The sequence below is a fragment of the Penicillium subrubescens genome (genome assembly GCF_028828155.1).
Source record: "Penicillium subrubescens strain IBT 31985 chromosome Unknown utg000004l_segment0_segment0, whole genome shotgun sequence".
Lineage (NCBI taxonomy): Eukaryota > Fungi > Ascomycota > Eurotiomycetes > Eurotiales > Aspergillaceae > Penicillium > Penicillium subrubescens.
In genome coordinates this window covers 3,027,914-3,045,809 of record NW_026643154.1, presented here as the reverse complement: position 1 = coordinate 3,045,809, position 17,896 = coordinate 3,027,914, and the positions used below count along the sequence as shown (strand labels likewise).

The 17,896-nt window shown below is 49.8% G+C and overlaps 3 protein-coding genes across 3 annotated transcripts; 2 read left to right on the top strand and 1 right to left on the bottom strand.

The window, feature by feature from the left end:
• Nucleotides 1–162: 162 nt before the first annotated feature.
• Nucleotides 163–3,427, bottom strand: N7473_006127 (putative NRPS-like enzyme; the record flags this gene model as incomplete). The annotated part of the gene is made up of 4 exons (XM_057152067.1): nt 163–552; nt 608–2,763; nt 2,827–3,088; nt 3,146–3,427. The coding sequence occupies 4 exons, from the start codon at nt 3,425–3,427 to the stop codon at nt 163–165; spliced, it is 3,090 nt and encodes a 1,029-aa protein (XP_057009872.1).
• Nucleotides 3,428–8,035: 4,608 nt separating this feature from the next.
• N7473_006126 (type I polyketide synthase) lies at nt 8,036–16,204 on the top strand (the record flags this gene model as incomplete). The annotated part of the gene is made up of 6 exons (XM_057152066.1): nt 8,036–8,266; nt 8,348–8,761; nt 8,818–10,162; nt 10,216–11,354; nt 11,404–15,300; nt 15,353–16,204. The coding sequence occupies 6 exons, from the start codon at nt 8,036–8,038 to the stop codon at nt 16,202–16,204; spliced, it is 7,878 nt and encodes a 2,625-aa protein (XP_057009871.1).
• A 585-nt stretch (nt 16,205–16,789) lies between these two features.
• On the top strand, nt 16,790–17,805 carry N7473_006125 (snoRNA-binding rRNA-processing protein IMP3). The gene is made up of 3 exons (XM_057152065.1): nt 16,790–16,880; nt 16,990–17,344; nt 17,464–17,805. Exons 1-3 carry the CDS (start codon nt 16,849–16,851, stop codon nt 17,641–17,643), a joined length of 567 nt encoding a protein of 188 aa, XP_057009870.1. The 5' UTR covers nt 16,790–16,848; the 3' UTR covers nt 17,644–17,805.
• Nucleotides 17,806–17,896: the final 91 nt, after the last annotated feature.

Genomic DNA, 17,896 nt, shown 5'->3' with positions numbered 1-17,896 from the left:
TGTACCATGTATAATTTACCCCCGACCCCGATCTTGCGATCTTGCACCTGCTTTCGGTGAATCATGTGTACTTTATTTCTTATCTTGATCGCTCTTATTCTAGGACAATTATATAATTTGTGTATTTTAGAAGGCCCTAAGAAGATCCGTCCCCAGACCGACTCAGAAGTTCCACTGGTTGATCCATCTCTCCATCAACGGCGCATCAATCGCTTGCAATTGACGCAACGTTTTACTAGCCGCCTGTGTCTTGGTTGTCTCTGTCGACGGGCCCGCCTCTTCCGAGTAAGCAATCGCCTTGAAAAAGTCCAAGATCTTCAGAGCAGGCTTGTCACGAAGATCATCTTCAGTCGGGTTGGTGAAACTCTCCAGCGTTGCGATCCAGGTCTGGATATCAACAGGCTCGACATCGAAATGCTTTGTCACGGCTGGGATAAGTGATTTCCAATCAGCAACCTTGGGGTTGACGATATGGAATGCCGCGCATGGTTCATCCTCTTGTGTGGAGCGTCGACTGCGAACGATATCGGTGATCACTTTGGCGCAGACATCCTGGAGAACCGCTGTTAGCTGTGCCTGAATGCCGGATGATTCGGGAGATACGTACCACTGGAACCCATTGTACCGACACCGAACCAAGTGAGTTCGGAATCTGTTTGATTGTCTTCGAGGCAGCGACCAGCGACGGCACCCATTCCTGTTTATTCCACATCCCCAAATCGGTAGTTGGGCCTCCGATTTGGCCGACGCGATGGATGCTCGTCGGAACACCACATTTGGCTGATGCCATCGCACAAATTCTCTCAGAAACATGCTTCGACTCGCCGTACCCTTGACGAAGGACAGAACTTGGCTCGTCGAATATCTCCTCCGGGATCGACGGTCCCTTGTTGTACCCTTCAATAGTGGAGATGGATGAGATGAAGTGGATATGAGCTGTCTTTTCGCTTGCAATGCTAAACTCGACCAGACGGCGTACGCCCTCGATATGCGGCTGCTCAAAGGCTTCCACTCGGTGGTTGAAGTTCACTTTCCAGGCGTTGTGGATAATGGTGTCAACCTCCCGCAACATCTCCTCGTACTTGGCTTCATCCAGTCCCAGTTTCTCGGCGCCAAATTGAGCCTGGATGAATTCTACTCGGCGCGGGAATTGGTCAAGCATGGTGAGTCCCTTTTCACGGAGGCTCTGGAGTTGTCTTGGAGCGGCGTCTTCTGATCGGTTGAGACAGTAGATTTTGGTGACGCTGAAATCGCGCAGAAGCTCGGATAGTAAGTAGGAGCCCAGAGAGCCGGTTGAACCAGTGAGGATGACAGCATGATCCTGGCCAAAACCCTCGGAATATTTCCCAACAAGGCCAGCGATCCTTGTTTCGCGGTCGTCGTCAGTCTCGACCACCGTGGTAGCGGGGGCGGAATCCTGCCCTTGGAGGATACCGTAGATGTACTCGGTCAGTTGAGCAATTGTCGGCAGCGAATACAACTGCGGACTGCTAAATGCTGCACCCAGGTCAGGACGGGCGGATTTCAATGAGGCTTGCAGAATTTGCCCCAAGCGTAGCGTTTGAAGCGAGTCAAGACCAGATGCAAAGATGTCTGCATCTTTGTCGAACTCTTCAATTTCTAGGAGACCACACAGAGCTGATGTGACATAGGTAGAAATTTCCGACTGGGTAGCGTTCTTCGGAATCTGCGCGACATCAACCTGGTCCGCGTCGACATACAGAGCATCGATCTCATCCGCATAGTCATTGACAATCATTCGTCGCTTGATGGTGCCTTTAGCCGTCAAGTGGAAAGGCTTGGATTGAGAGGCAAGCCCGACACGATCTTTCATAATCTGGGCGTGGCCAGGAGCTGCTGCGTTTGCTTTCTTCACAAATGGCCAAACCTCCTCGACCAAGGCGCTTGGTTCGCCATTCCATGATTCCCAGTCAGGCTCAATCAGAACACCCGATTGGAAGCGGCCTTGGCCAACAACAACTGCTCGTGCAACGAGAGGATGACCAGAAATAAGTTCCTCCATAGTGATCGGATTGAACTTCTCACCGTTGCTCAAGACAATCACATCGTCACGCCGTCCAGCATAGAGCCAGAGGCCTTCCTTCTCAGGGTGGGGAGTAAAGAGATCCCCAGTTTGGTATTCATCCTTGTCAGGATAGGTATGGAACACAGCATGAAGAGTGGGCTTCTGATCGTGACGCACAACTACAAGCTCGAAGTACCCATCACCCGCATCACGCATCTCATACCCAGCAAAGGGGTTGAATTCAAGATACGGCCACTCGTCTTTCGCCTGGTACTTCAAGGCACCAAAGATAGCACACTCGCTAGATCCAAGCACAGACTGAAGATGAACGACTTCCGCAATGCGATCACCAGCCTCGCGAGCCATGGGAGCACCGCCAAAGGTAAGGTAGTCAAATGTCTTCAAACATTCCATACCCAGCTCAGATGTAGAGAGCTCTTCGAGCATGGACGGCGCTAGATTAGCAGTCTTGGGCTGTCCATGCTTGACGACTTCGGCGAGAAGATCGACCGTCAAGGGTTTTTCGTGAGTCAACACGAACGGTGTGGCTGCCAAAATTGGGATCATCATGTTGAGTATCCCCATGAGGTGGAAGAACGGGCTGACAGAAAGAACCCGCTTGCCTCTTCCTGCGACTGCGACGATGCTCCCAACTCGGTCTTCCGGGGTGGGCAGTTCACAGATTTGTTGCAGGGCGATGAAATAGCCATTTGTCATTGGCACTGGCTTGGGCATTCCTGATGAGATGGAAAACCTTACTATTAGCCTTCATTCAATCACCAAGACCTAATTTTACTTACCAGTAGTCCCAGAACTATGAATATAGACCGCTACCCTGTCTTCTGGGTCGTCTGCCGGCTCTTCGATGATAGGCTCAGGAGATTGACGGTCAAATAGCTCCCAAAAATCTGGTGCCACCCATGATTGCAGCGACGGGTTGGCTACTTGTATCTCGTCGACCTGCCGACTTCGTTCGGGCGTGTAGATGAATTGAGAACAATTCACAGCATTAAGGACATGGCTGGATGCTTCTTCCGAATTTCTTGATGAGAGAAGGACAGCCTTCTACCCTTTAGCAACTCGACTAGGTCTAATAAGTTTTGCATTGGTGGAACATACTGTATGGCGTAGCCTCATGCACGCGAAAACAAACGCACAATATCGAATGTCATTCGCACCCATATAGGCCAGAGTCTGGGGCCCATCGGCCAAGGCCACCTTCGTGTGGATCCAGTAAGCGAAACGGCTAGTCGCGCTCACCAGGTCAGCAATGCTGATATCGGTCCATCCATCCGAGACGTCAGATGAGACTGGATGGACGCAGTATAGCGCGGTAGGATCCTGCGCATGAATGGCGTCGAGCAAACGCAATACTGTCGAGTTTTGGCTAATTGAACCCATTGTGACAAGTTATTATGAATGGATTGAACAGAATATCCAGCAAAGAGAAATATTTTGGAAGGGGCTTGTATTTATACTATGTTGCACATCGTTTCCCATCTACGATTGAGGCGGGGGAATCTGCAGCTGAAGCTAGCTAGCCGCCGATCATGGGTGTTCTTTGGGAGACTGCGAGTTGACGAAGTCACCGAGCTACAGCTGTACTGCAGGTCACACAGCAGAGTGACATGTGTCATGCCCGGATTTGATTGGTTGAAGCTCCCCCAAGGATCGTGTGTTTGGCAGCTCATAAGCGGTCTCAGTATCCAATTGTCGATCTATCCAATGCAGCTTCGCCTTGGCCCTGCGAGCGCCTCAGCGAAGGTCGCACGAGCGCCCGTGTCGAAGGAGCTATGCGGTCATGTATCTGCAACAGCTGCACCTCATGCAGAGGTTCATGTATACCAGGGCTTCGTGATCACTCATTATGGTCCTGTGTTTAGAGGTGATTGGGTCTTCGAGGGTTCATTCAGCTCCACAAATCTTGATTGTCTGAGGATGCGCGAGAAAACAAAAACTGATCGTGCATCAAGGAATAGCGGTGTACTCCAGACTACATTTGTTATCCTGCGAGCAGATACTCATATCCTCAAAGGCCATAATGGAGATAAAGACTATTGATTAATATGCCTTTGCCTCGCCGTCTTGTCAAGGCGTGTTGATTCGCAATCTGCCGGCAATGCGACCCGGGCGCCAGATAACAAGAGAGCGAGAGATCGGCAGACAAAGCACACAATAACCTTATCGAATGCGTTTGTCAAGACCACGATTGTCGTCTAGCTCACAAACAATCTCAATCAGATAAACACGATCTCAGACGGAAAACCGGGCTTTCTCAAGATAGGATTCCGATACCGGGCAGCCACTCTGACTATTTGAGACGTTAATGCATCGGGCGCAAAGCCACACAGCGCTGTTGCGAATCATACCCGGCCGGTTAGGTAGCACACCATTGGTATTGACAGATAATGAAGCAATCGCGTCACAGATTCGGCGCATGGAAATCGCTTGGAGTGTTGACTGAGCAGGGAAAGAAAGAACGAGGGGAACAAAATCATATTTGAGCCTGAGTGTCCAGGCACACGGAAGCAAAACATATGTGACCCATCACACACCCCATCCTCTTGTTATCAGATTAGATAGACGTCAGAATTCTAATTATACATCAGTATATCTTAATACAAAGCGAAGGTATGTTGGAATTTTGACGCTGCTCAGCATCCCTAACCAAATAGACGACCATGGAGATTACTCAACAAAGAGACACGACCTCCATCTTCTGAACACCAGCACATAAGAAAAGGAAGATCCCAATCTAGCTGAGAGACTCAGCACCGAATAGTCAGAAAGATAGTTAGTGGCAATGTATAGCAGATTGTGATTGAGAATTTGAGAGTAGTAGGCACAAGGTTGCCTCCGTGCAGACTCCGCGATGGTTTGCTATCAGCCAATCTTCTCACATGTAGGCAAGCCCTTAAAAGGAGATAGAGGAGAATGATCACACCCAAAAAGGAGCATGAGGAGGGGTCAATCCGATCAGTCTCTACTAGGCGATGGATGCCATGGGCAGGAGATGAAGGATGAGTAGTACGCAACCGGACCCACTAACGGCGCTGATAGCCTGATAAACTAAGGATATCGCAGGAAATCATCTGAAAGAACGAGATATGCTAGGACGATCCAGGAAAGAGCGCGAGTTCGGTTAATGGCACCTATTGCCATTCTCCGGTGGTCACCGTGGCAAGGCTGTCGTCGATGCGGCATGCCTTTTTCTCTAAGCGCCCCAAGCTTCTTTCAATATCGACTTCGGATGCCTTTTCACATGATGCACGAGGCTGAAGTCGGCTGTATCCAGCCACTGACTCGCGTCTATGCAATTGGCCTGAAAGAGCCACATTAGAGCAACGGGTCGGACGCGCGGCTGTAGCCGTGCCTAACAGACAAAGACATACTGTAGAAGATGGATAGTATCAAATTCGAGTCCAATCGGATACAAATAATGCAATAAAGTGCTAACGGTCTGGGCCTTTTGGGTGCCCTGCCCCTGGGCGCCGGCTCCGACGGAAGTGCTTCCACCCGTCCCGCGATCCGCTCACAATTTAGGGGTTGTTGCGAGTCATGGCCCTGGCTCCATATAGAGGAACAGCGGTGTGATGTCTCAGTTATGGAGGATTGAAAATGAGGGAGGTGTAAAGAGGAGGGAGGTGTAAAGAGGAGGGAGTTGGAGGGGAAAGAGAATCAGGAGAGGAATGCTCGACATGCTCGATGTCATAGTTTATAGCTGGAAGTTGCCCGTATTTGTGTTAGAGGGCAGCGCATGTCAGACCCCAGTCTGGGACATTTGGGAAAGTGTCCCATGCCCATGGTTCACCAACCGCTCTTGTAGTGAATAGTTTTCCTGAAACTACATCGAAACCAATTGATTCGAAATTCCCGTTGGATGGAGAACAACTTCCATGGTTTGATTTGGAACCCTCAACCCCGCTTACTGTTAATAATCTAGACGGACCGAGGGAAGTCTATCAGCGCTTTGTGAACCAAGTTTGACCAATGGCGACACGTTAATTGTTGTGATGTCCATCCCGTTCGCCCGTCCGTTAATCCAAGGCAAATGGAGTATTCCAAATCATCCTCCACCCGGAAAGTCTGAAAGTTGAGATCAGCTATCCCAATTGAAGGCAACCAAGCGACCCGAGATAGATCTACAAGCATGACAGGAGCCCGAGGATGTCGTAGATGGCGGGGCCTAACCCCACGGAAGCATAGCGTGAAAGCATAGTTTGCATGTCGTGTTCCCCAAAGCTCACCTGGTCAATAACGGCGGATGCACTATTTCCATAACCGGGGACCACCGCTTGATGCAAGTGCAAAAGGTATGTACCGGCATAATGTGGTGAGTTGGACCAATGTGGGATTCCCACGTTCTGTGGCGGGGTTAGTTGCATTGAAAGATGCACCTTAGCGCGATGTCAAAAGTATTCCGGCCCTTGGAAATCAACGTCTGTTCGGGGTCTAGACAGTACTTTTCATAACGAAGGCTTTGCGGTCGAAGCACGCTAGTCAGAGTCTATTAACCAGAGCATCATGTTAGATGATCATCCCAATCAGTCCTCATGCATCTGCCAGGATCGTGGAAAACGCGAAATGTGGATAGTCCCCGGCTCATCCGTCGTCCAGAACAGCCACTCAGAGTGGGGCGCGCTTGAAGCATGCCAGTTACCATGCTGTCGGGTGCCTCACTCCTGCCCAGATAAGCAAGCCCCCGAGATTGAGCAAGAATGCGCGACGATCAACCAGGTGGAAAGGTGGGCCTGGACTGGCAAAATAAGGAACAACAGTCGTCACCTCATGATGGTGAGGCCCCCCTCTGATATGTGATTATTTGTGTGCTGAGAGCCGAGACTTTACTCCAGCCAGATGATAGGGTCAATTTCAGGATGGTGTAGACGGAGCAATTTGGTTGGGTGAAAAAGGTCCCGGCTCGGAGAATTCTTGGAATTCCAAGTGGCTTACTCTCCACAAAGATTCAAGGAGCTCCCTGGTCAAAAAGCACATCTGGTGTCTACTGTACGGAGTACTCCGGAGGCGATCTTCTGCAGAAGATGTCATTATTGGGAAGTCGAACGCAGAACGACGCAGGCCTGCGAACTGGCGCGAACGGACTGAAGACGATAGGAAAGGGGAAGCGACCACCATTGATGGACTGGGGCCCTCGTGGCCAATTAGCGTCAGTGGAGAATGACAAATGACAGCCCTGAGCCTGCAGCCGTTAGAAGCGGGAAACCTGAACTTGATCTGCGGGCGTTGGGACTTGCAGCAGTGTGCCATCCAGCGTTCGTCTTTACCCCCACGGGTCCAGTCCGTCGGAAAAGGAGTACAGAACTTGCTACCCGGTGGAATGGGCCCATGTATGCAGTAGAACGTGCGAGTAGGAAGTGCGATAATTGCAATTGAATTTCCCAAGTGTATTGAGGACTGAAGAGAACTGGAGTGGGTTTTTGATTGCGGAGGGTTCTCGCGCGACTCGGGATCCACAGTTTGATGGGGAGGGAAGAGAGAAAGGAAGGGAAATAATTCATGACAAAAAATAAAGAGGGAAACTCCCATCAGATCGCCAACACGTGAGACCTTCGAAGCTTCAACTTGCACCATCTTTCCCTCTTACGGTTCAGCCTTGGACGGTGTTCGTTGGTGAACAACAAACGTACCTACATGCTGCTTCAGGCCCAGATAGTTCCCGACTCCCCCGACTCCCCAAATCCCAAAAATACATCAGCCTGTGCATCAAACTGAATCGCAAGTCTACCTCGGGCTTGTACCAGCGCTTGGTCATAGCGTCGTTCATGCAAATCCCGTTCCTTCCACACCACTCTAGTCCTCCATCGCTTCTAAACTCTGTTGGTGGAATAGCTTGGACCTTGCCAAGTTGGACCTTGACCCCGGCCTCTCGAGAATAGAAATATGACAGCTCCACCTCACTTTTCTCTCACCATCGGGCAGTGTTCCGGGGAACCATTCCGTTATTGAAACCTTCTTGATATACACCGATCCAGACAACAACAAGACAAGATGCGGCCCTTGTCACTGGTCAGTCGGGCCAGTGGCGATCGGGTCGCACCCGCTGATACTCTAGAGCCGATTGCTATTGTCGGCCTGGCCACTCATTTCTCACAGGATGCAGCCACTACCGAAGATCTATGGCAATTACTATTGGAAGCACGCTCAACTTGGTCTTCCATTCCCAAGGAACGGTTCAATTCTGATGCGTTCTATCACCCAGATCCGGAACATGGAGGCACGGTTAGTCTTTCTGGTTGATGATTTGCATGATGGAAAGTATGGGTGTGGAGCCTGTGGCTGACGGATGTATCACATCTATAGTTCCACGTCCAAGCAGGGCATTTCCTCTCTGAAGATCCGGCATTCTTCGACGCGCCGTTCTTCAACGTTTCCAAGAATGAACTTTTGACCTTGGATCCGCAACAGCGGTTGGTCCTGGAGAATGTGTATCACGCCCTGGAAAACGCTGGTATTCCCATGGAGAGTGCCTTGGGATCCAATACGTCCGTTTTTGTCAGCGGCTTCAATCATGACTACCTCGGGATTCTCAATTCAGACCCAGAAACTGCGGTTAAGTATAAGCCAACCGGGGTAACGAATGCCACCCTCTCAAACAGAGTCAGCTGGTTCTTCAACTTCAAAGGATCCAGTATGACCATTGACACAGCATGCTCCAGTAGTCTGGTAGCATTGCACCTCGCGGTGCAAAGTCTGCGAGCCCGAGAGACCAACACAGTAAGTTTTCCTTGCACTGACTGTATTTTACAGTCAATTGTTGACAATTATTCGAGGCCGTTGTCAGCGGTGTCAGCGTTTTAGAGAACCCTGTCGAGACAATCGGAATGGCCCATCACGGTCTGCTTGGAGCTCAAGGGCGCTCTTTCAGTTTCGATGCTCGTGCTGAAGGTTACGCCCGCGGGGAGGGTGTTGGCACTGTAATCCTGAAGCCATTGCACGCTGCGGTGCGAGATGGCGATACTATCCGCGCCGTCATTCGGGAGACCGGCGTCAACCAGGATGGTCGCACGCCTGGAATCACAGTACCAAGTGCCGATGCACAAGAGAGACTTATCAGAGAAGTCTACTGGAGAGCCGGACTGGACATGGAGCAGACCAGGTTTGTTGAGGCACACGGCACTGGCACCAGCACTGGCGATCCCATAGAGGCAGAAGCTTTGTCAAAAGCATTCAAATGCCGTCGCAATGGTCCTCTTTATGTTGGTTCAGTCAAGTCTACCATTGGACATTTGGAGGGGGGATCAGGGATAGCCAGCATCATCAAGTCTGTCCTTGTTCTTGAGTCGGGAATCATTCCTGCCAATCATGGTCTGCGAGAGATTAATCCCAAGATCCCTGTCAAAGATTGGAACATCGAATTTCCAACTCGGAAAACCCCATGGCCATCAAAGGGACTGCGCAGAGCGTCCGTGAATTCCTTCGGTATCGGAGGCACCAATGCTCACTGTGTGTTGGATGATGCCTACCACTATCTCCAGGAACGCAGAATCTCGGCAAATCATCACACAACACCTACTGTCCCGCGCACTGCAAAGATTCTGTCAAGGCGACCGTCAGGGTCTGGATATGAGACTTATGACAGTTACAGCCACTCCGATTCTGCAGACGAAAGCGACCATTCGGGGAGTGAATTTGTGTTCGTGGACACGCCCACTAGCGAAGCTTTCTGTACCTCGCCTGGCTTTGGACCCCCAGACTTCAGTAGTCTGATTGAGGTTCCTCGTCTTTTCTTGATGTCTGCCTTTGACGAAGATGGTGTGAGACGGAACGCCTCTGCATATGCCAGTTACTTGAACAAGAAACTAAAACGTCCACAACCAACTGACCAACTGCTTGATGACCTGTCTCTAACCCTTTCTCGCCACCGATCGCTCTTCCCATGGAAGGTTTTTGTAACAGCATCCACGGTTAAACAGCTTGCATGGACACTGGCGGATTCTGACTTCTCAAGCGTGACAAGGACGGTCACGGCACCGGAAATCTGCTTCGTTTTTACCGGGCAGGGTGCACAATACCAAGCGATGGGTCGGGCGTTGATGGCTTATCCAGTATTCAAAGAGTCATTGGAAGAAGCCTCGGAGCATATCCACAGGCTTGGAAGCCCCTGGTTCTTGATTGGTAAGGCACATATGTTCAAGCTACAGGTCGATCAAAGCTAACGAATATTATAGAGGAGCTCTTTGCCGAAGAAAAGTCGACACGGATCAACCTTCCTGAAATCTCCCAACCAGTCTGTACAGCATTGCAGGTAGCATTGGTTGATCTCCTGGCAAGCTGGAGGATATTTCCAAAATACGTGACTGGTCACTCCTCTGGAGAAATTGCAGCTGCCTACTGTGCGGGTAAGCTATCGCGTGAGGCCGCTTGGAAGGTTTCATACTTCCGTGGTTATGTCTCATCCAAGCAATTTGCCGCCAACGGCGCAATGATGGCTGTTGGTCTGAGTGGATCCCGCCTTGAAGCATATCTTGATGCAGTTCGCAAGAATTTGAAAGGGGAACTCATCATTGCTTGTCACAACAGTCCGAAGAACAACACAGTCTCTGGTGACGAGGCCCTGGTTGACGCACTAAAAGAGCTCTTGGATGCTGATGGGGTATTTGCGCGGAAACTCAATGTTCAAAATGCATACCACTCTGCTCACATGGAAGCGATTGCCCCAGAGTATCTCTACCTTATGGGTTCACTCAACACTGGAAGTCGGTTAGCCACGCCACATTTGGTGCATATGTTCTCCACTGTGACTGGTGAAGAGGTCCAGCAAGAGCATCTTGATGGTCAGTACTGGGTGAATAACATGGTTTCGCCTGTCAAATTTACCACTGGCCTGAGCAAATTGCATTCGCGGGCAATGATAGATGGATCCAGTGATGGCAATCTTCACATCCTTGAGGTCGGACCTCATTCGACACTACAAAGCGCCATCAAAGAGACACTGGGTTTGAGCAAGGACCAGTCAAATGTGAAATATCTGAGTCTACTGAAGCGAAATGATCATACGCTGAATGTTCTACTCAACGCTGTTGGGTCTCTGGCAGTCAATGGCTATCCGCTGGACTTGCACAAGATCAATCTCGCCTCTCGGTCTCAAAGAAGGAGACAGCCCCAGGTTCTGGTTGACTTGCCTCCATATAGCTTCAAGCACACAGAGAAGGTTCTCTACGAGAGTAGATTGAGCAGAAACTTGCGGAACAGGAAGTATCCTCGTCATGATCTTTTCGGTGCTCCAGTCACGGATTGGGATCCCAATTTCCCAAGATGGAGACATTTCGTTCGGTTAGAAGAGAACCCATGGCTACGGGATCACATGGTAAGGCTTTCATTCCTTTTTGCTCAATCCACTTACTAATATTATTAAGGTCACGGGAAATTATGTCTATCCAGGTGTCGGTTTTCTAGTCATGGCAATCGAGGCCTGTCGGCAGTTGGCCGGTGATGCAAAGCTCAACGGCTTTCAACTACGCCATATTTCCATTCACAGAGCCTTGATTATTCCGGATACGAAACAAGGTATTGAAATCAGTCTATCGATGACACCGACAGAGCCATCATCTGAAACCAGATCTTGGCGTCGCTTCCATATCAGCTCCTACAATGAGTCGAGCGATACATGGACTGAGCACTGCTCTGGTGATATCGCTGTTGAATCTGCCAAGATTGCAGATCCGATTGACAATGGTCGCGAAGCGAAGGCAGAAGTGCAAGCCCAGTTGGAAGCATTCAGACAGGCCGAGGATGACTGTACCCGATCTATGAATTTCCCGATGATCTACAAGAATCTCCAGAGAGAGGGCCTCGACTTCGGACCTCTCTTCCAGAACCTTGGTGATGTGCGTGTTAGCGGCTCGGGGTCGGGTACTATGACAGGCACTGTGTCTACTCCTGATATTGCCAAGTCAATGCCAAAGCAGTACATGCATTCTCATTTGATCCATCCCGCCACCATGGACAGTATGATCCACATGATGATCGCGGCAGTGATTGATTTCAATGGGAAAAACTCCCTTGACTCGATCCGGCTCCCAACATTCATTCGCAATATGTGGGTTTCAGCCGACATTGACTCGTCGCCGAAGCATGAATTCATGGGGCATGCATCTGTCTGCCTCTCAGGGGCTGGCAAGTTCCAAGGCCGCATACAGGTATTCGATGCCGACACCAAAGGGCACCGCATCGCGATGAATGACATTGAACTCACTCCTTTGGACTCGCGATCCGAAGACACTCCCAAGCGTCAACTATGCACTCTGGTTGACTGGAAGCCCGATGTCCATTTTCTCAATTCCAAGTCTGCCTGTGATCTGGTTCCACTTGAGAAAGCCGGTAATAGCGAGGATCGATTGTGGATTCAGCGGCTTCAACTTGCAACAATGCTTCATGTCATGGATGCACTGCATGAGCTCAAGGACCTCGATATCACCACACTTGATCTACATCTACGCAGATTTCACGACTGGATGAAGCACATGCGAGAGAAGCTGCAGAACGACGCCATCATCCACCTGCCCCACTCCAAGTTCCGCGAGTTAGCCCACGACAAGTCACTGAAAGAATCCCTCTATAGGGAGGTTGAAGGACACAGCGCCGAAGGGGCCATCACCATCCGAATGGGCCGCAACATTGTCGGTGTCATGCGAAACGAGATTAACCCTCTCCATCTCATGTTCGGACAAGACAATATCATGGAGGATGTGTACAAGGAGGGTCTTCAGCTGTACAACTTGCCCAGGTATCTGCAGAACCACCTCACTCTCCTTCGTCACAAATACTCTAGTATGAATATTCTGGAAGTTGGAGGTGGAACCGGCAGCTTCACAGCAGAAATTCTCGCTGTACTTTCACCCGAATCGGACCCCGCCAAAGGAAGCATTGCAAGCTACACGTTCACCGATATCTCATCCGGCTTCTTCGATAAAGCCAAAAGAAGATTCCAACCATGGAACAGCATCATGGATCTCAAGACAATGGATATTGGTAGAAATCCCGTCGAACAAGGTTTTCAGTCTGGCACTTACGACTTGATCTTCGCGGGGAACGTTATCCACGCCACTGCGGATTTGCAAAATGCCCTGTGCAATCTCAGATCTCTTCTTCGACCTGGTGGTCAATTGATCATGCAAGAGGGGATTCGACAGGATTTCCTATGGTACCCGCTTGTCTTTGGCCAGCTTCCTGGGTGGTGGCTTGGCAATGAGCCCACGCGACAATGGTGTCCATACATTCCATCCTGTGAATGGAACAAGCTTCTCGCCGGCGCTGGGTTTTCGGGTGTTGATATCGAATACCCCAGTTCTACTGAAGAGGATTTGACGTGGCAAAGCATCCTTGTCTCGACTGCCGTTACTCCGCCAAATGTGCCTTCCCAAGACATCTTTATCCTTACGACGGGGTCATCAACAAGCGCGGATGCAGTCACAAACCTTCAAGATGTTCTCCGGCAAAATGGAGAATGCCGGAATGTGTCTGTGATAGAGCCGTCAGGACTCAACCGCGTCACTGGATCCAACTCGCTTTACATCTCGTTGATTGATTTGGAAATCCCGTATCTTTCAGACGTCAAGGAAGAGGACTTCGTTGCATTGAGGTCAATGCTCATGGAATGTCTAAATATCCTCTGGGTGACTCCAAACCCTTCCGCCCAACCCTTGACCAGTATGAGCATGGGTCTGCTTCGGACAGTCCGATGGGAACGCGATGCAGATGGCTCGAATATAGTGACATTGGACCTCGATTCCTCAGTAACTAGCGGAAGAGACCTGGCCTTATGGATCGAAAGGATCGTCGAATATCAATTTTCGGCAACTGTGGCAGCCGACCGTCATGCCGAGTACCGCCTGCGAGATGGAACTCTCGAAGTTGGTCGCTTGCGCGAGTGGCAAGAACCAGATGATTTCCTCGCTGCGCAGGCGTCAAGTTCAAGACCGGAACTAAAGCGCCTTGGAGAGATCGATCGTCCCATGGATTTGAACCTCTCAAGCCTTGGCACACAGAACCCTTATTGGTCAACAGATACATCCTGTGAAGGTCCTATTCAGAGCACGGAAATCGAGGTTGAAGTTCGTGCCGTGGGTCTCAATCCGGATAGCAACAGTCTCAATCCCTCAAACGAAGCTGCTGGCGTGGTAAAACGCGTTGGATCAGGGGTGGAAGACCTCGCTCCAGGTGATCACGTCGTCTTTCTCACCGGCGACAAACGCAAGAGTTGCTTCAGGACTGTCGCGCGACTTGATCAAAGACTGGCCGCCAAGATCCCCACAGGAATGTCGTTTGATGTTGCTGCTAGCTTCCCCTCTGTCTTTGTCACTGCCCTCTACGGACTAGTAAATGTGGCAAGATTATCCCAATCCCAGACTGTCTTGATTCATGACGGAGCAAGTCCTCTTGGTCAGGCTGCCATCCAGTATGCCATGACAATCGGCGCAATGATATTCACAACTGTGTCGACAGTGGAAGATCGACACTTCCTCACCTCTCAGTATGGAGTACCTGAGGACCAAGTCTTCTCCCAACAGATTGACAGCTTTACTCGCGGTGTCATGAGATACACACATGGCGCAGGAGCTGATGTCGTTTTCGATACTTTGGCTGGTGAGAGTCTACAAGAGTCCTTGGCTTGTGTGGCTCCTTTTGGGAGCTTCCTTCATGTCGGCAAAAATGGGAAGCTCAATAAAACCATGCTCGACCTTTCTTCGGTGCGGTCCAACGTGACCATCACCAACCTTGATATTTCTTCCTTGGCTCAGCACCGGCCGAATTTGATCGGAGATCTGCTGGAGAAGGCCATGGATTTGTACAATGAAGGTGGGATTAATGAGACTCAACCCTTGATTGTCAAGGATTTCACCAAAATCGGTGAACACGATCAGGCCCTGGACAGCAGCAAGGGAAGAGTTGGAAAGGTCGTGTTCAAATACGATCCTTCTGATCCCATCCCCGTGATCCCTGATGCACCATCGCCATACCAATTTGACAGCGAGGCTTCTTATGTTCTTGCGGGTGGACTGGGTGGTTTAGGCCGCAGTCTGGCCCGATGGATGGCAGCCCGTGGCGCGAAGAGCGTCGTTTTCCTTTCCCGTTCAGGTCGTGTATCCCCACCTGTAACGGAAATGCTGGACGATTTGAAAGGCGCTGGTTGCAAGGCCCGCATTTTTATATGCGACGTTGCCAATGTCGATCACGTCAAGTCTGTCGTCGAGGATTGTGCAGCCTCTCTCCCTCCTATCAAAGGGTGTATCCAGTGCTCTATGACTTTGCGGGTAAGTCAACATTTTATCGGCCTGATTCTCTGTGTACTAATTTCTTTTGCAGGATGGCGCTTTCGCGAGTATGTCCGTGAGTGATTGGCAGACTGCGATCACACCCAAGGTCCAAGGCTCCTGGAACTTGCATGAGCTCCTACCGACCAACATGGACTTTTTCGTCATGCTTTCTTCGGTCGCAGGTATCTTCGGTAATCGTGGCCAGGCCAATTATGCCGCAGGAAACACTTTCCAAGATGCCCTCGCTGCATACCGTACTGCACAAGGAATGAACACATACAGCCTCGACTTGGGCAGCGTATCGAATGTCGGCTGGGTGGCAGAGAACAAAGAATCAATGCGTACTCAAACAGCTACGTTGTTCGAGCTACTCCAGGAAGATGAAGTTCACGGTGCCATTGAATTCCTCATTGATCCAAGATATCAGAAGATCAGCCATCACCCATCTACACCCCAGTCACAGCTGGTGCTGGGCCTCCCAACGGCGGAATTATGTCAACAAAATGGCATTCCGCCACCAACATACCTCAACTACTCTCTCTTCACCCACCAACGCACCATTTTCACTGCAAAAGCTGCAGAATCGGTTGACCAAAAAACAATCAGCACTGCAGTTCTTCTAAGCTCAGTGTCCTCGGTCGACGACGCAGTTTCCATGGTATCTAATGGAATTGTCGAGAGACTCTCCTCCCTTCTTTCAATACCGATGTCAGACCTTGACCTTCAGAGATTCGGATTCGGGGCCATCGACTCACTAGTCGCAATGGAGTTCCGCTCTTGGATTGTCAAGGAGCTGAAAGCTGATGTCTCTCTTTTGGATATCATGGGTGCCCAGAATATCCGCTCTCTCAGTGAGAAGATTACGAAGACAACTCGCCTTCTGGGTGATCGTTCAACTTAGCGTTTACGAATTATGATTTGCATTGGGGATACCAGTGATTACTTGCCGGATTTTCTTTTCTTTGCTTTTTTTTGGCTTTTACTTTATGGCTTTTACTTTACAGCGAATCCTAGCATCATTACATTATGTTGATGCCCCTTATGAGATACGACGTCATTTTCGAATGTATTTTCCATTGATCTTTCAGCATAGCTAGTTTTTGAATTTAGTTTACGATTTTAATGAATGAAACCAATCGAAACTTCGGGTTTAAGGTTGTTTATCTCTGGTGTTGAACTTGGGACAATAACATTTTCCAGAATATATCCTCTGGTATGTAGATAAGCCACTTCAGTTCGTTTCCATCGAACTCTCAAATTCCAGCTTGTAAGAGTCAATCCAAGCTTTAATACCGACTAGAGGAAACATAGCGACTTCCACTCAGATTCAATCAATAGATAGCATCTTTTCACTATCAGGCTCAGTCGAACTACAGGTCCCGTGACCTTGGTTTATCGTGGGTTGGCAGAACCTCACCGCCCGATAACGGAATTTTTCTTATCGCGATCATTTTCCTCGCGACCGCCAGCTCTCGATTTCGACTCCAATTATCGTTATTCGCTTCAAGTCACAGTCAAAGCGAAACCTGTCAAAGAGCCGCCAAGATGGTTCGACACCTCAAGCACCACGAGAAGAAGTGAGTACCAAGACCGTGTGCAAAATGGACTCTGTCCGCACCCTTCAAGATCTTCCATTTGCACCGCGTGCTCTATCCTCAACCCAGACCTAACAATTTTCGATCGCAGGCTCCTCAAGAAGACCGACCTTTACACCTACAAGTCAGATCAAGGCCACCGTGCTGGTGAGATCCAGCGCAAGTACGGAATTACGGATGTCGAATATAATACCTACAATGCACTCTGCGGATCGATGCGTAAAATGGCGCACAAGCTCTCGCAGCTGGAACCTGAGGACCCTACACGCAGGAAGCTGGAGTCGGCTATGCTAGAGAAGTTGTACAGCATTGGTATTATCCAAAAGTCACGAGAACAGGGAGGAGCGTTGTCCCAGGTGGAACATCTCACAGTTTCGGCTATTTGCCGGAGGCGCCTGCCAATTGTGATGGTGAGGGAACAGAAAATGATTCAGTTTGTGGATAAAGTGAGTTTTCCTTTCCTTTATACGGGACCGATTCATGCACTTTGGTACTCGTTGCCCACGTACAACGTGCGGGTCAGGGCGAATGGTCTTCCATGGATATCGGCTGACTTGATAAATAGGCCATTCAAGCCGTTGCGCAAGGCCATGTCCGCGTTGGTACGCAGATTGTTCAGGATCCCGCTACTTTGGTTACCCGGAACATGGTTGACTTCGTGCAATGGGTTCCCAACAGCAAGTTCAAATTGGCTGGCCAGAATTATCATGGCAAGAGAGATGATTTTGACAGCTTGCAGCTGTAAGGGGGAAAATTGTCTGAAGGCAGTGGACTATGTGTCTTCAAAAAGCATGTTGAGGTTTTGTCTTGATATACCCGGTACTTTATCCAAAAATTCTTTAGGTCATCGCTATGGCGCTCTGGCGCGCCACCCAATCAATCCAAGAAGAGATTGCAATCTTAAAATAAGGTAAAACTTTGGCTTTTCACGGCTCTTGAAATTTGAGGCTGCGCATCGAAGATGCGCACGTAGGAAATAAGTTTGCCTCATATTCATT

Bases quoted from the DNA above. Each gene is read 5' to 3' on its own strand.
- N7473_006125 (XM_057152065.1), top strand. From the start codon at position 16,849: ATGGTTCGACACCTCAAGCACCACGAGAAGAA. The intron at 16,881-16,989 runs GTGAGTACCAAG...TTTCGATCGCAG, and splicing joins CTCAAGCACCACGAGAAGAA to GCTCCTCAAGAAGACCGACC. The intron at 17,345-17,463 runs GTGAGTTTTCCT...CTTGATAAATAG, and splicing joins TGATTCAGTTTGTGGATAAA to GCCATTCAAGCCGTTGCGCA.